Genomic DNA, 16,303 nt, shown 5'->3' with positions numbered 1-16,303 from the left:
GAGGATCAAGCGGGTCGGAAGATGAATGAATGAATGAATTATCCTTAGGTGTGACTGTTAGTGTGAAGGGTTCCTGATTGTCTTTGTATGCCCTGCGATTGGCTGGTGAGTGGCGACTAGTTAAGGGGCACACCCGCCTGCTGCGCAAAGACGGGTGTGATAGGCTCCAGCATGCCCACCACCCTCGTCAGGATACGGTTCACGTCATGTATGGATTAATTGAAGAAATTTGAACAGAGTTCCTGCGCCGCTCTGTTTTCCTACCTCCTGAGTTGGGTCATTGAACGTCACACGGTTTTGCCAACATTTTGCTGCTCTGCCGTTTGAGGGCGTCACTTACAATAGCTGCACATGTGCAATTCACCAGCTGTGTAAGATGCAGTGTTGTTTCGTTTTTTTTAAAAGGGAATTCTATTGTCGTTCTTTTTAGTGCTCCGGCAAAGCTGTAGAAAAGTAACACTCGGTTGCACGATCACTCCCCGCGGCAGATGTTGCCCAATCCGGGAAAAGTGGGCCGAGTTTGAACCCACCGCCCTCCGCCCCCGCCCTCCCCTCAGTAACACTCATCTCCTCCCTCCCCAGTCTTTATAAAATTCCCTCATACATCCGCCCGCACGTTGTAAACAAAACTGTTGCCATCACTGAATACAACACCTCACATTTTTTTAAAGACATTGTTTTGGTGGAATCCTCCCCACCTCACCTCTTTCGGGACATTTTGAAATCTGCTGGTAAGTTGGACTTTTAAAGACTTAAAAATGTTTGTTTTTTTCATTCACGTGCAGAAAAGGAGGAGAGGTGTGTGTGTGGACGCGGATCTGCTGGTCAAGACGTGTACGGATGTGTTTTTTTATGAGGTGGGGGGAAGGGGATGCACATGTGACGGGTTTTCCGTGCAATCTGCAATTAATAAGCAAATAAATAAATGCGCCTGTTTAAAAAAATGACGGAGAAAGCCGGAGTTTAGTTTATAGTCACAATAGAGTTGGAAATGTGAACAACCAAAACGTCATTGTGCACATAAAAATGGTCAATTGTCATGTTTTTTTTTCTTTTATTAAAGACATCCGTTTTTTTCTATAGTCACGAGCGTGTTGGATTACTTTTTGGGGGATAATTTTTGCTTGTATTTTAATGTAGTCATTATTTTAATCCGCTAATGGTGAAGATGCGTTTTATCTCTATTGAGTTTTTGCGCAAAAGAAAAAGAGATATCGCTGGAGACACCACGTGACTGGGTGACAGCACCCTGGTCACGTGATTCGATGATCAAGTTGCGTAACGAGACGTTTTACTTTGCATTCTTGGCGGCGACAAAAAGTTTTGGGTGGCTTGTTTACGCGCGTCCTCCTTTGGCCCCAGTAACTCATCCTTGCCGTGCCGCGTTCAGGGTCCCTCGTTTTTGGGGTGGGTGGGTTGGTGAACTCATTCAGTTACATTCAGATTCCCATTTATTTGTTTTGTTTTGACCTGGTAACGAATCCATTTGAAGCTGCGTTCAGGGTCCCTCCAGTTTTTTTTGTGGAGATAGTATAAAATCTGGTTATTGAACGCATCCTTGCCCACTTCTATGACTCTGCCACACAAAACACAGCCCCCCGCCCCCTCCCTGGTCGTTTAGTACAAATGTAGGTCTGCCTCGGCTTAGTTTAGTTCAGTTTAGCATGCTTGCCTCTGTTGATATTTGACAAGCGAGGGATTTGACAGATTAAGTGAGTTTGTCAGAAAAGATTAGGGAAGCAATCATTGTTACTGCAGATGGATGCAGACCTTGGATTTAAGAGAGAAATATCCTTGAGGAGAGACAAAAAGTTAACTAATATTGTTAACGCAAACAATACTGTAGCTCACACAGTGAGCAAAAAAAACAACCTGTCTGTACAATCAGTAGCTAACATAATTTATGCAACAAGTAGCTCAAATCATGATACAAGTAGCTAACATTTACATAACAAGTAGCTAACATTGCTAACACAAGAGTATACAAGGAGCTAACATCTATCCACGTTCCAAAATTCTCTGCACACTTAGCAAGCATTGTTCATACAAGTTGTCAACGCGACAAGTAGCGTTTATAAATCAAAATATCAACAATACAAGTTCTCTAAGCTGGTCCCTATTTACCCAGATACACGTGACTAATATCTACACAACAAGCCATAATATCGCCGATATAGCCTATGAGTAGCTACCATCCATACAAGTAGCTATAGTACCAAAAATCGTGAATAACATGGAAAAAGTTGCTAGCACCTTCAGATGACATTGTGTACTTTGTATTTAACCAGTTGCTAACATTGTGAATACAACAAGTCACTAACATAATCAGCCAACATCGTGAACATAAATTGTTAACGTTATGAATATAAATGAACACTTTTAGCCAAGATAAGAAAATCTTTTTCTGACTTCCGGGTTGAGTGAACGCTGGCGCGTTTTGGCTGCCGCTGCTCACCCCGTATTGTTTTGTGTTTTTTGTTATTGTAAAGTGTCCTTGGGTGTCTTGAAAGGAGCTTATAAATAAAATGTATTATTATTATTATAAACTGTTGCTAACACTGGCAGCTAGCATCACGTAATCAATTTACAATATGAATCGTATATAAATACAAGCGGGGAACCAAATCAGTTGACAAGTTGGAAAAAATCCGCAGATACAATGAATACAAGTCACTAAAATCATCAGCTAACATTGTGACGACAAGCAGCGAACATTGTCAGCTTTCATCGTGAACAAAATCCATTAATATTATATACCAAGGTGCTTAGTCACCTGACATTGTGCATCTAATAAGTCGCAAACAGCGTGAATACCAGTTGCAAACATTGTGTTGCTCAAATTGTGAATGCAAGAGGTTGCTGATACGAACATCATCACGCAGCCTCATAGTGAACAATCGTCTGCTTTTTTGGGGGGGGGTTTGTCTTTTGCGTTGTCATATGGTGTTTGTTGTCCTTTGTGTGGCGGATTTTCATATGACAGGAGAAGTAAACCAATCTCTTTTTTTCAATGGATGCTACAGCTTTTAAATTTAGCTTGTGGCAAACATGTGGGACGTCATGCACATAATGAGCATCCGATGGTGAAAGGGCACGGATTCTTCCCTTCTTTCATCTATACCTGCTTCAAACAACAAGGCGTATGCAGGAATAGCTGTTACGATTGCATGACTGTCCATGTCTTATATCATGTGTTGTGTTATATTTCCGTATTTTGTTATTTTATGTAGCAGTTGTGAAAGCGCTATATAAATAAAGTTGTATTGTATCATTGGGAATGGAATAAGTTGTGAAAATCTTCAACTATCATGTATAAAAAAAAAACGTCACTCACATGGTTTACCTGCTTCCATCCTGCTAATTTAAAGTGCCATCATTATCAGTTTAATTCGTCTTTTTAAGCAAGGCAGGAGATTTTTGGGACCATCCCGACGCCCCCTCTCTCCCTTTCCTTTATTTCCTCCACCAATTGCATAACAAGTCTGTCCTGTGCCAGCATTTCTTTAGGCAATGAAAAAAAAGGAAAGAAAAAAAAAACACAGCAACCAGAGAAGTCAGGACACGCACCGAGAGACCGGTTTGACGTGCGGTGGTTGCAACAGACACCAAAACTGCAACAACCAGCGCTGCCAACCTACTCCCTTCCCATGGTTCCTTCACACCACCCTCCTAGTAACACAAGAAGACCCTTGTGAGGGGGGTGAAAGATGTCAAAATTCACACAAGCGTGTTCGATTTCTCCGCACGTGTGCTGCTCATGCGGCGATAACCACACAGGAAGCTTTTCACCATGAAGATCTTAGTCTGTTTTCCCATATTGGCATTTTAGCACGGAATGCTCTCTTAACACCATCATTCTACGATCATAAGAAGAAAAAGGTTCACACGTATGTTTGGCACAACGGTTATCCGGCATATGAGGACACAGGAAGTTTAGGATCTTGAGGATTAAATCCAATTTCCTGCATGAAACTCCCCCAATTACAAAAGAAAAAATCAAATGTCCAGCTTTGATAGAAGAGCACACGCGCTAGTCATGTGACAAGAGCAACACAGGAAGTTGTGATGATCAAAGCCAATTTCTGCCATGTTAGCATTTTTGGATTCAAAAGCTCATAAATTGCTAGCATCGTTATAGCATATATCTATATATACATATATATATAGCATTATCTTCTATAATTAGATAATGTCATTTATACAACCAGTGGCGTACATCCCGAAGACAACAAGCAACTAATGGCAACACAATTTGCTCACATTGCTAGGAGTCTATACAAGTAGCCGACATTGTCACAAGTAGCTATAACCTATGGAAGTACCAAAAATTGTCTACAGAGCAAGTAGCTAACATTGTCTATACAGCTAGTAGTGAACACTGACAAGTAGGTTATAAAAAGTAGCCAAAATCAGCTATACATATTGCTAACATCGATACAATAAGTTGCTATCATTCCCAAGATGTCGCAAACGTCTATACAACAAGCACGTACATATTGCTAATGTTCTCTATGCCAGCCACATCTATACATAACATTGTATAGACATCTGGTCGCTTAATTGTAGAACATGTAGCTAACATCGTCTACATTACAAGTAGAAAACATCATCCGGAAAGACAGAGCAAGGTCCAGCTCCTATTAATTTCCGAATGCAATGTTATGAACCAAATAGCATCTCATGCTTGAACCATTTTTATTTGTGCTGCCTGACGCACTAGCGTGCACTGTTTCCCCAGTTTGGTGCGCCTTGAACTTTCACCGGTATTGTGGTGTTGGTGCACTCTGACTAACCGAACTGTTCATTTCGACAATGGTCTGTGTTTCGGAACAGTCGAAGTGAACACGCGGAGCATATTTATGAACATGCCAAGAAGTCACGAACATCCCTGATACAAGTAGCTAGCATCTACACAAAAACTAGCTAACAATGACATCACACGCCACCACAATCTATACAAGTATAGCTATGCAAATTTCTTATGTCATACAGACAACAAGGAGCTAACATTATCAAGTAGCTACTGTCATGTCATCTAAAGTTGCTAACATCATGTTAGCATTTTAGCACATGGAACAGGTCAAGGCATCGCTGTGGCTGCCCCGCCTTCTTTGTTATTCTTCTTCTCCTTCAACAAAAGTTCCGCAGTGCAACCCACCCAAAAAATGGCCGTGTTGTTTGATATTCCTCCTTGCCATTGTGCAATCCGGATTGCTCCGGTCTCCCGGCTGGCCCCGACCCTGTGCGTGTGTGTGTGTGAGAGAGAGAGCGTATTTCACACTTCCTGTGCAAGACGTCTCGCTGTGTCAGCTTGACAAGCCATTAACTGTGGACACACATGAGTAGCACAATGTGCTAATGTGGCATTTACATTTCAAGTAGCAAACATGGTCCACATTTGTGGTTCGCAGCCGTTTTCCTGCGATAGCCAAGTTGCACCCTACTTTTATAGTAGTAAAGTAGCAATAAAGGAAAAGAAAAATTACCCCACAGAACAAATTTAATTCGTGAACCAAAGTTACTCTGTATTTGTCAGTTATCATTCGCTAATTTAGCATTTTTCGTGATTGGGTCACGATGCTAGCAAGGCATTTTGCAAGCATAGAACATACGCGCAACGCTGGCTAGCTTTTGGTTGAAAAAAAAAAGTAAAATATTAAGTTATCAAATGTGAATTGTAACATAAACATTTTTACTTGTGTACTTAAGTACACTTCAGAGTCTATACCTTTTTTAATGCAAGTATGTGTACAGTACTTCTATTGTGTGTACACTAAAGAGTAAGCCATGTCTGCATCCATGTTAACAACAAGTAGCAGATGAGGTGTGTTTAAAGCACACGTCAAAGAAGCATGTGGGCACAGTAGGCCTGACAGGACATGTTGAGTGACTGATATTCAAAAGAAAAAACTACCCACAATGCTTGGCGGCACATTCTCTCGCCAGGCCGCGTTGGGCGACGGCCTTAAATTGCATTTCACGTGGAAACAAAAGAGAGCAAAAGTCATCCGTTTTTTTCTCAAGCCAACAAGTTTCATTTTTCTTACACTGCCAAAGGGGTGCGAACATAGCAAACGCACCAGAAGAACCAGTTGATGGGCGAGAATACACGCTGAGGTTGCGGAAGTCACATTTGGATTGAAACTCTATCGTAACGTCACGTAAATTGTTTTGTGGTCCAACAGGCCGCGCAGCCCATTGACATGGACGACATCCAGGTTGTGGAATCCAAACCTCTGCTGGTCGACAGGGAACTGCCCGTATGTATTCATTTTGTAAACATGTAATGTAAATGTAAACATAAGAAAACTGTAATATAGGAAAAAAAGGTAAGAATGTAAAAATACGTAAAAGGAAAATAAAATGCAAATTGAAACAAACTATGTGAAATATGACACGATGTAGGAAATATTACAAAAAAATGTATTTCCACAATAATTAAAGATTTATTGCACACAAAACTTATATATATATTATATGCGACACGGATGTCGGTGGACTTGATCATCTCTCGGGATATGGGATTAGCCGTATGCTAATTGTGTTGTTGGGATGTATAATGTTATTTTTCTTGTGTGTGTGTGTGTGTGTGTGTGTGTGTGTGTGTCTGTGTGTGGCAGGGCCTGAGGGAGGCGGTGCAGCAGCTCGCTATCAAGGTACGCTTGCACACATGGTGGACATTTATTAGCTCGCTATCAAGGTATGCTAGCACTTATTAGCCAGGCCGCTAGTAAATCTTATCTGAACCAGCGACCTTTGTCACATGACCCAGTTTGATTCACCCGGGCTTGCGCCATCTACTGGCAAAATGAGAAAGTGATGCGAATGGTCTTGGCTTCATCTTCAGTGATCTCATTAGCCGGGAAATCGAATCTGGGCTCAGCTAATTAGGTCTGTCTGCTCATGCACGTTTAATGTTTTTTTTTTCCTTTTCTGCAGCCATTTGCTGATTAATTTATTTATTCAAATGTGTTCCATAATACACAATTGCTTATATCAACATTTTACATCATTTTAAAAAATATTTAAATGGAATAAATACAAGTTCATGAAAGGAATACAACATTTAAAAATATTTTGAAATGAATAACTAAAAGTGAACACTTTGGCATTTGTTTTTTTAACCTCCTCCAAAAATGACCTGGACTATATGTTGTTTGTAAAACTAATATACGTTCCCTCCGTACTGAACGGTACATGGCACCAAAATGTGAGGGCTTTTTTTTTTTTTTTTTTAATGCCTGAGGCGGATCGATTTCATCACAGTAATGATTACAGCCCAACACAACTTGTTTGTGTCACATGCACAAGGATGCACTCGCACGACGGGATTACGCGCGGGCGGCCTACGTGTCTATGAGCTCGTGTCGTGTGGGCGGGGTTTCGGATGACGTCTTGTGTGTTTACATCAGGTAAAACGGATCACCCTCATCTCTCGGTCAAGCAGGAGGTGAAAAGGTAAAAAAAGAAAAACAAAAAAAGTAGAAAATCAATGAGAAGTTGCTCTTCCAGTGCCACTTTTGGATATCTGACATCAGAATGTCACTGAAATATGTTTACATGAGAACATTCCTGAAGACCGGTTGAATATTTTTGGAATCTCACCGCTGGACAAACACAACAGCGTTAATTTCGTCTACCATTTTATTTCAAGTTCCCGCCCCCTGAGTGTGGCACTGAATAACCGCGAACCTGCCGCCTGGTCACGACAATCCAATTTAAGGATCTCACCATCTGGAATTAGCTTGTTTTGACCAGGTCGCATGGCACCACGGGAGGTCAGGGGGGCTTACGTCTTAGCGCTATAAAGGCCTTGAGCCGCCCACCACCGTCCCCAACTGGTGCTTCGGACTTTTGCCGTTCAATACGATCACGAGTTTCTGGCAAAAATGGTCCTGGACGATTCTGACGTGGAGATGATCGTGACTGACATTGAAGTTACCGTAAGTCCATATGCGGGAGTTTTGTCAGATTTATTTTTGGTGGTGGTGGTGGTGGTGGTGGTGGTGGGGGGGGGTTGCAGATGGCACGATGGGGTGTTTTGTCAGGCACTTGTGCAGAAATGCAAAGCGGTTACAAGAAACTGGTTTGAAAAATGAGGAAGTTTTATATAACAACAACATGGGTGAAATGCCAACACTTGATGAATAATAATTGTTGCTTATTCATTTGTAACATGCATCTGATAATGTTGCTGTAAAACGAGTATGTCCACTCGAGTCTATATTATTTTCCTTCATGCTTTGACGAAGAAGAAAATATCACGAAATTCTGTTTTTGCTTCGTTTGATTTCACGTTTTAACTTTGTATATATTAATGTTGTATAGACAACACCTGCTATAGTGGACAGTTTATCGTGTTTTCAGGTTATTATTATTGGTGGCATAAAAGGGTTAAATATTGAATTTTAATTGTAAATATTGAAAAAAAAATTGGACAATTTTCTCTTTATAGTTTTATTCGGTTATGTTACCGATGTTAATTCGGATCACTTTCGATGTTGACACCAAGTGCTTTGTAATGCCATCCATCCATTTTCTACCACTTGGGTCGTGGGGTTTTATTATGCACCCTACAAAATAGATTTTTTTTTAAAAAAGACACACTTAAAATTGCATTTTGGGTTATTTTCAACCCAACATGGGCTATTTGTCACCCACGTCGAGTTACATTGAAGCCAGCAGTTTTTGGTGTCTAATGATTAAAAGTAGTGTTTTGGCGTTGTTTTGGAAGGAGCATGACGTCGAGACCCCGTACGGAAGACTCCACTGCACCATGCGGGGGGTCCCCAAAGGCGAGCGGCCCGTCGTCCTCACCTTCCATGACATCGGGCTCAACCGTAAGGCAGAACGGCACGCGAGCAACTCTCGCTAAGTCTTCCTCGCACTCATCTCGATGTGATGTTTTGGGTGTTTGTGGGGCAGACAAGACGTGCTGGGACTCGCTGTTCCAGCATGAGGACATGGCTGAGATCCTGCACCACTTTGCCGTGTGTCACGTGGACGCCCTCGGACAGCACGAGGGAGCGAACACCTTTTCCACCGGGTGAGCCAAACGCACGCGCACATGAAAATGCACGGCGGTGACCTTTGAGATGGCGGCGAGATCGGTGCCAGGTGACCTTATTTTGTATTGGTTTAGGGAGGTGGGAGCGCGACCTCTTCTTCCTCTGAATTGAATGATTATTTTATTTCCCCCCCCCCCCATAAACGTTTGTAATATTTATATCATATTTTATGTACATGATAATTATTATTTTTCATTTATATTTTTGACATTTTGATTTATTTGTATTATATTTTTTAAATATTTGGATTATATTGCACATGAATTTGAAGTTCAGTATTAGTTATTCTATGTGTGTATGTATTATTTCTGTATTCTACTATAACATATTTTACAGTAGTTTTTATGTCATTCATTGGTCATATTATTCTTTAAAACATATTGTCAATCGGTTATATTTTATTTGAGGTTTCCAATACCTTTTCTGAAGTTAAAATTACAATTGAGTGTTAAATAATACTTTAAAATATTTTTTCAATTAGACGATTACATTTTTATATATACATTAAAAAAGGAATAATTTTACCTATCAAATTATATTTTGTTATTTTTGTTGCATTTAATAATATTTTTTAGGTCATTGTATTTGTATTTTTATGATACTTTTATACATTTCAGTTTTTATTCAATCACAATTTCATTCTATTTTTGCATTTCATTTTAAAATTCTTTCTGCCCTTTATTAAAAATGACAATTTTTGCCCCCACCCCTGCAGGTACGAGTATCCGACCATGGATGAACTGTCTGAGACGCTCCCACTTGTACTGAAGCATTTTGGGTAGGTTGCAACGCTTGCTTGTTCAATGGCCCATGCGCCAGACTGTTGTTCTAACACCACGCGTGTGTGTGTGTTATGTGTCCGTGTGTTTGTGTGCACGCTGCAGGCTGAAGTCTGTTATTGGATTAGGGATGGGAGCCGGAGCCTTCATGCTGACCAAGTTCGCTGTAAACCATACACACAAGTCCTCTTCCTCACACAATCATTTACTAAAAAAATATATATTCAAGTCATTAAAAATACTTCACTCGTCGCTAGACAGTGTTTATAGAACATGATCATTTGCTCAAATGGTGGGGCCATTCCACACTTGTTCATCATGCAAAATTTCCTCAATTTGAGGGGGATGATGAACCCACAACAACCAAAGTTCCATCTATGGGGTCAGATGGGGAAGAACACTTGCGCTGTGGCAAAATCTCCACTATTTGGCAGAATTTGTGCCAACGATTTTCTCGGAACGCAAATCTGCATTTGGGGGTGGGGGGGGGGGGTGTTGGGATGTCATGAATTCAAATCTGTGAGACTGGCGCTAGACTACTACTACGAGGCAGTATTTGTCAGGCATGAATTGGAAGAAAAAAAAACACCCCAACACATGCCTCGAATGCAAAATGTTCTGGTTGGCAGAATTTGTAGGTATGAGCTACAAAAAAAAAGAAAAAAATGTGGGGCAACATTTGGCTGCAAAACCTCCATTACAAGATTTCATGGCCGGATTTAAAAGTTGGAGGGCCATTATGATTGAAATCATATAAAGAAGTCAAGAATAACGGTTTATTCAACTATCGTTTAAGTTATTGTAATGGGGCGTTTGGCACCAAGAAAAGGTTTACGATATCTCACTTATTTATTACATAAGAGAATTTGAAATTTTGGTACAGATTTTAGCATGCATCATATGAGTTGCCATGTTTGATTTGCTTTCGCGGGCCACATAAAATGGTTTGGCAGGCCAGATCTGGCCCCCGGGCCTTGACTTTGAGACCTGTATTCTAGATCTAGCGGGGAAGTGCAAAACTTACCCCTAATAGGAAAATCTTTACTTCTACACACCATTTGTGGGCAATAATTGATGGAAAATCTACTACTACCACTACAACTACGACATGGAAACACAAATTATATGAACAAAAACAATTGTATGACAGCGATACATTTATCGAAATGACTGTCATCCAACATAATCAATGTTATGCTTGCGGTAGCTTGATTACCCAAAAATGGTGGAAGGTCTGGTGCTCATCAACATCAACCCGTGTGCCGAGGGCTGGATGGACTGGGCGGCGCACAAGGTAACAAATGACCAATTTAAATCCAAAAATATGAATATATTAATTCATGGATGTGAATTGTGATAAAAGACTCCAATTCTGATTTTTAGATCAGCGGCTGGACCCATGCCTTACCGGACCTGGTCATCAGCCACCTCTTTGGCAAGGTTAGCTTGCACCATGCTAGTCTTTGCTCGCGCGACTGGTGGCTAACGAATGCTAACGATGCTAAATGCTAATCTCACAGGAGGAGATCCAAAACAACCAGGACATGGTGGCCACTTACCGCCACCACGTGATTAAGGACATGAATCAGTTCAACCTGCAGCTCTTCATCAAGGCCTATGAAAGGTGAAAGGTCATGTGCCTTTGATGGCAGCTGGGAAGTTACAGTTTTAGTAGTTCAATGGATTTTACTTACATTTTTTGGGGGCGGCGGGGTTGTTTATCTTTTTGAAGTCGGAGGGACCTAGATATCGAGAGGCCAGTGCCGGGCAGCAACGTCAAAACCCTAAAGTAAGTCAGCGCCGGTTGAGTTTGTCATTTATTTTATCTCGGCGCACTACTCATGTGTGACCTTTGAACCCAGGTGTCCTTCCCTTCTGGTGGTCGGTGACAGCTCGCCTGCCGTGGACGCTGTGGTGAGGAATACGCTAAAACTAAATGACATCAATGCTTGAAACCCTCATTTGAAATTCTTACCCAGGCTAGAAACCTCAATTTAAGACGCCATTATCACATTGACACACATTATCGCATCAAAGCTAATTTGGAACAGTAACACATGGTTGAAACCCTCATTTTAAAACCCAAACCCAGGCTTAAAACATTACTTTGACACCTGAATCCTTGCTTGAAACTAATTAAAAACCCTATCCCCAACTTGAAACCCCATCTCAGGCTTGAACCCTATTTTGAAACCCTAATTTGAAAACCATAATGACGGATTAAAACCCTAATTTGAAACCCTATACCCATCTTGAAAACCCATATTTTGAAACCTGAATCCTTGTTTAAAAAAAAAATCCTACTTTGATACTTGAGCTTGTCTTGAAACCCAACTTTTGATGTGTTGTTGTCCCTGCAGGTGGAGTGCAACACCAAACTGGACCCGACAAAAGCAACCCTGCTTAAGGTGCGAGCCTCCAGCTATTTGTGATCGTCACAGATGCGACACAACTTGCATGTGTGTGTGTGTTCACCTGGTGACACATTAACCAGCGCCTGTGCTCAATCTGTTGTCTGTGACCTACTTGCTGCGACCTGTGGCCTGGCCCGAAAGGCCGCAGGCCAAAACGTTGGCCGTGTGCGTGGCGGCCAAAGCTAATGTGGCATTTAATGGCGCTGTGGAAAAAACAGCGTCAGCAATCTGCCTTTTTAAAATTAATTTATTTTTTTACCTGCTTTGAAGTTGATCATGAATCAGTGTTGTGATCATGTAATATGTAATTTCCATTCAGATGGCCGACTGTGGAGGCATGCCCCAGATTGACCAGGTGTGTATGACGTCATATGTAGATTCATAGACATGGACAATTACATGAAATAAATACTAAAGGGGAGACATACTTTGCACAGCTGCCTCTGGCGACCTCTGGAAGGAAATCTGGTGTACTGCATTAGGTTACATTCATATCTTTTGTGCGATACTGACACGAAAAACACTCAAAATGTAATTCGTAGTAATACTATTTACTACTACATGATGCGGCGGTTCGAACCAAGAAGCACATCACTAGTTATTTACTAAATAGTGATAACATCTCATAGAGGATGACACCAATTAACATTCATGAATTAAGGGTTAACTGCGTGAATAACAGTAGCTACGGTCCGAGTCGGATCACAAGCTAGCATGGCTGTGGCCAAAATTTTACTCAAATCTTAAAGGCAAATGATTCATACAATATTTTTAGAAATAAATACAAGTCAGTATATAAATCATGTGACTAAATTTTGTATTTTTGTTCTTGTACAGCCCGGCAAACTGACAGAGGCGTTCAAGTACTTCATTCAAGGCATGGGATACAGTGAGTCCAAGTTGCTCTTTTCCAATACACGACCTCCCCCTTGTGGCCATATTAAGGCGTAGCATTTGCCACATATGCAAAATCTCCGCCGCTAAACTACAATTTGTCGGCAGTATATTAAAAACGTTTTAAGATTACATTTTCAGTTCACAATGCTAGCTGCTTAATCTAATAGGAAAGTGCAAGAGGTCCCACTGTGCAAAATCGTCAAAACTAGATTGATTTTGTGGGCTATGAGTAGGGAAAAAAAACAAAACATGTCAGGGGCCATCTGTTAGCTCTGAAAGGAGCAGAGCAAAAGTTGGACCATACGAGCCTTCACTGCGAGGGATAACTGGTGGTACGTAATTGTAAAACCAAAAAAAAAAAAACAAACATTAAACAAAATCACAATTAGCTATTTTTATGCCACCACAATGCAATGTGCTGGCAGCTTTGCAAAATATTTGCTACTCAGCAGAATTTACCGAGCATGATTAACATCTGCAGCTGATATGAGATCAAAATCTATTGAAATCATGGAATGTCTGGCTAATTTTTTGATTAAAAAAAAAAGCTGCTGGATCAGCCAAGGCTGTGCAACATATGCCTCTAACAAAATCTCTATCAATCGTTGGATTAGAACAGTTAGTTTTGGACAGTTTATTAGATACACCAGCTCATTATGTGAGTAATGTACCAAAATGTCAATCAAACAATTTTTTTCCTACACCCCTCCTTCCCCGCCACTCTACCACCTCAACCTCTTCGCAGTGCCGGCGGCGAGCATGACCCGGCTGGTTCGCTCCCGCACAGCCTCGGGTTCCAGCGTGACATCTTTCGAGGGCTCGCGCTCCCGCTCGCACACCCATGAGGGCAACCGCTCGCGCTCACACACCAACGAGGGCCCGCGCTCACGCTCCCACACGGCTGACCACCAGCGGGGCCACGCCCCCGCGACCGACACCGCCCCCGCCACTCCCGCCGTGGACCAGGGCCTGCTTAAGGCCCCCGAAGTGTCCTGTTAAATTGCCTCCCCCTCCCCCAAGAGTCTCGTTTAACTCCCTTCTTTTTTTTTTTGCTGCGCCACTGACAATTTTTTTTGTTAAATCGGGATTCAGAGGGTTGGACCTGTGCTTTTTGGTCTGATAATGATATAGTGTGTAAGGGCATCGGTAGGTGGTGACAGAGCGCGGAAGAAGCTTGTTGTGCATCATTATTTGTCTCTTCCTGTTTTTTTTTTGTTTTGTTTTTTTTTTAAACCAAATGGACAACTTTTTAACCGTATATAGTCGACTAGCCACATTTTTACACGTTGGTGGGGTAGTGTGACACTTGCCCCATCGGCAACCTTTTAACCATATATAGTTGACTATCCACGTTTTTACATGTTGGTGGGGCAGTGTGACACTTGCCCCATCGGTAGAATCTCCACCACTAGGGTCAAATTTCTGTGGGCATGAATTAAAATTCAGGTAGGGGAAATTGCCTCATATGCAAAACCTACCGCTGGTAGGATGGAATTTCTGAGGGGTGATGAAAAAAAAATTATGTGGCTCAGACGGGGCATAGCTACATTTGGCTTGTATAAAATCTCCATTGCCAGGCAGAATTTGTAGGGATTGATTTATTTTTCCCCAACCAAAGGACCATCTACTGGGCCTCGTTGGGCAATGAAACCTTTGCTCCATGCAAAATTTTAACTGCTAGGCAAAATTTAGGCATCACACACACACACACGCACACGCACGCACGGACACTCACACGGCACTGTGGTCTAAAAGGCGCTGCTGTGCTACCCCTCCCTTTGCTCTTGTTGCCCTTGTGGACCACGCCAAGCCGAAGGCATTTTTTAAAAAAATGTATTTTTTAACCTTATTAGGAGGGTTGAATCCAGTGCTTTTGAGTCTAGAGATGATGTAGAATGTGGAGGGAGTGAACGCTAGGGGGAGGCAGAGAGCGCAGAGTAATGTTGTTGTGCATCCTTATTTGTCTCTTCCTGTTTTTATTTTTTCCAGACTGACAGCTTTGCTACATTCTCGCAATTGTATAACTTTCTTTCCGCTTCTGAAACTTTTTTAAAGATGAAAACCATACAAGATTAAGGGACAAACTTTTGTTTTTTAAATGAAACCACTAAATCGAAAAGCTTTATTAACAACGACGGCAGACAAAACGATTACTGTAACCGTTCTATACGTTTTTTCCCCTCTGTACAATCAAGCAGAACGAAACAACACAGTTGTTCACTTTGATCATGTGTACGAGTGAGACGTAAACGTTTTTATCATTGTTTTGGTTGTCATTCATGATAACCGTGTAAAACTCTCTCTCGCTCTCCTCTCTGACTAGCACTACGTTGGCAAAAGGCTTGCTTTTGTAGGTGCTTGTTGACGGCTTTGTAAAGATGCTGGCGCTAGAACCGCATAACAGTTTGTATTTATTGAGGGAAAAAAAAGACTTAACTCATCTCATCGTGTCGGTTTTTTTGGGGTCTTATTACTTGATTGTTTTCGCCAGAATTTTTGTCTGAAAGGTAAAAAAACCCTGCACATATATACGTGCGTGTGCGTGGGTGTGTGTGTGTGTGTGAGAGAGCCAGTCGAGTCTTATCCTGTGTCACATTCACATCGGAAGAAAAAAAAAACAGGCACTTACTTAATTTGCTGTGCAAGGTACCTCATAAGTCTGTTTCAGCCGCACCGCGTCGATGATGATGTTGACGTTTAAGCTCCACGCTTGGCAGTCAGCAGAAAGTTTCAGTCAACGGCATGTAGAAGGTTAAACACGCATGCGCACCCCGCACACACAGGTGAGTGCACTTATTAGGCAATACCACGCCCCCGGTGCCCCCCCCCCCCCCACTACCCAAAAAACAGTCGCGGTAGCAAGCACAGACCCCAGACATGCACACAAAAAAAACCCACCAAAAGCTGAAAATCCTTTAAAAATTATATATTTTGGACTTTTTAGTAAGAAAAAGTATATTTCTTTTCTGTAATGATAGTCAAAGTGAAAAATGACCCTTGCTTTTTTGCATGTCCAAGTCCTGTAAAGGGTTTCAAATATAAAGTGTTGAAAAAATATGATTCGACTAAAATGAATTAGATTTTGGGTGTATTATTTTATTATTAAAATAATTCTATATGGCTCTTACTTTTTAAAATACTGAAC

The 16,303-nt window shown here is 41.4% G+C and overlaps 1 protein-coding gene across 4 annotated transcripts; it reads left to right on the top strand.

Moving 5' to 3' along the window:
- Nucleotides 1–564: 564 nt before the first annotated feature.
- On the top strand, nucleotides 565–15,598 carry ndrg1a (N-myc downstream regulated 1a). Of its 4 annotated transcripts, none has more exons than XM_052070633.1 (16): nucleotides 565–731; nucleotides 6,186–6,260; nucleotides 6,621–6,656; nucleotides 8,735–8,840; nucleotides 8,926–9,046; nucleotides 9,784–9,846; nucleotides 9,953–10,013; nucleotides 11,055–11,141; nucleotides 11,231–11,287; nucleotides 11,368–11,471; nucleotides 11,580–11,636; nucleotides 11,710–11,761; nucleotides 12,208–12,255; nucleotides 12,581–12,616; nucleotides 13,099–13,150; nucleotides 13,904–15,598. In XM_052070633.1, exons 2-16 carry the CDS (start codon nucleotides 6,204–6,206, stop codon nucleotides 14,155–14,157), a joined length of 1,191 nt encoding a protein of 396 aa, XP_051926593.1. In that variant the 5' UTR covers nucleotides 565–731; nucleotides 6,186–6,203; the 3' UTR covers nucleotides 14,158–15,598. The 4 variants fall into 4 exon arrangements, with proteins under 4 accessions (XP_051926593.1, XP_051926594.1, XP_051926596.1 ...); XM_052070634.1 differs by lacking the exon at nucleotides 565–731 and adding an exon at nucleotides 5,976–6,117; XM_052070636.1 differs by lacking the exons at nucleotides 565–731; nucleotides 6,186–6,260; nucleotides 6,621–6,656 and adding an exon at nucleotides 6,693–6,700.
- Nucleotides 15,599–16,303: the final 705 nt, after the last annotated feature.

Source organism: Hippocampus zosterae, chromosome 7 (genome assembly GCF_025434085.1).
Source record: "Hippocampus zosterae strain Florida chromosome 7, ASM2543408v3, whole genome shotgun sequence".
NCBI lineage: Eukaryota > Metazoa > Chordata > Actinopteri > Syngnathiformes > Syngnathidae > Hippocampus > Hippocampus zosterae.
The sequence above is the reverse complement of the archived record's forward strand: the minus strand, read 5'-3'. Positions and strand labels throughout refer to the sequence as shown.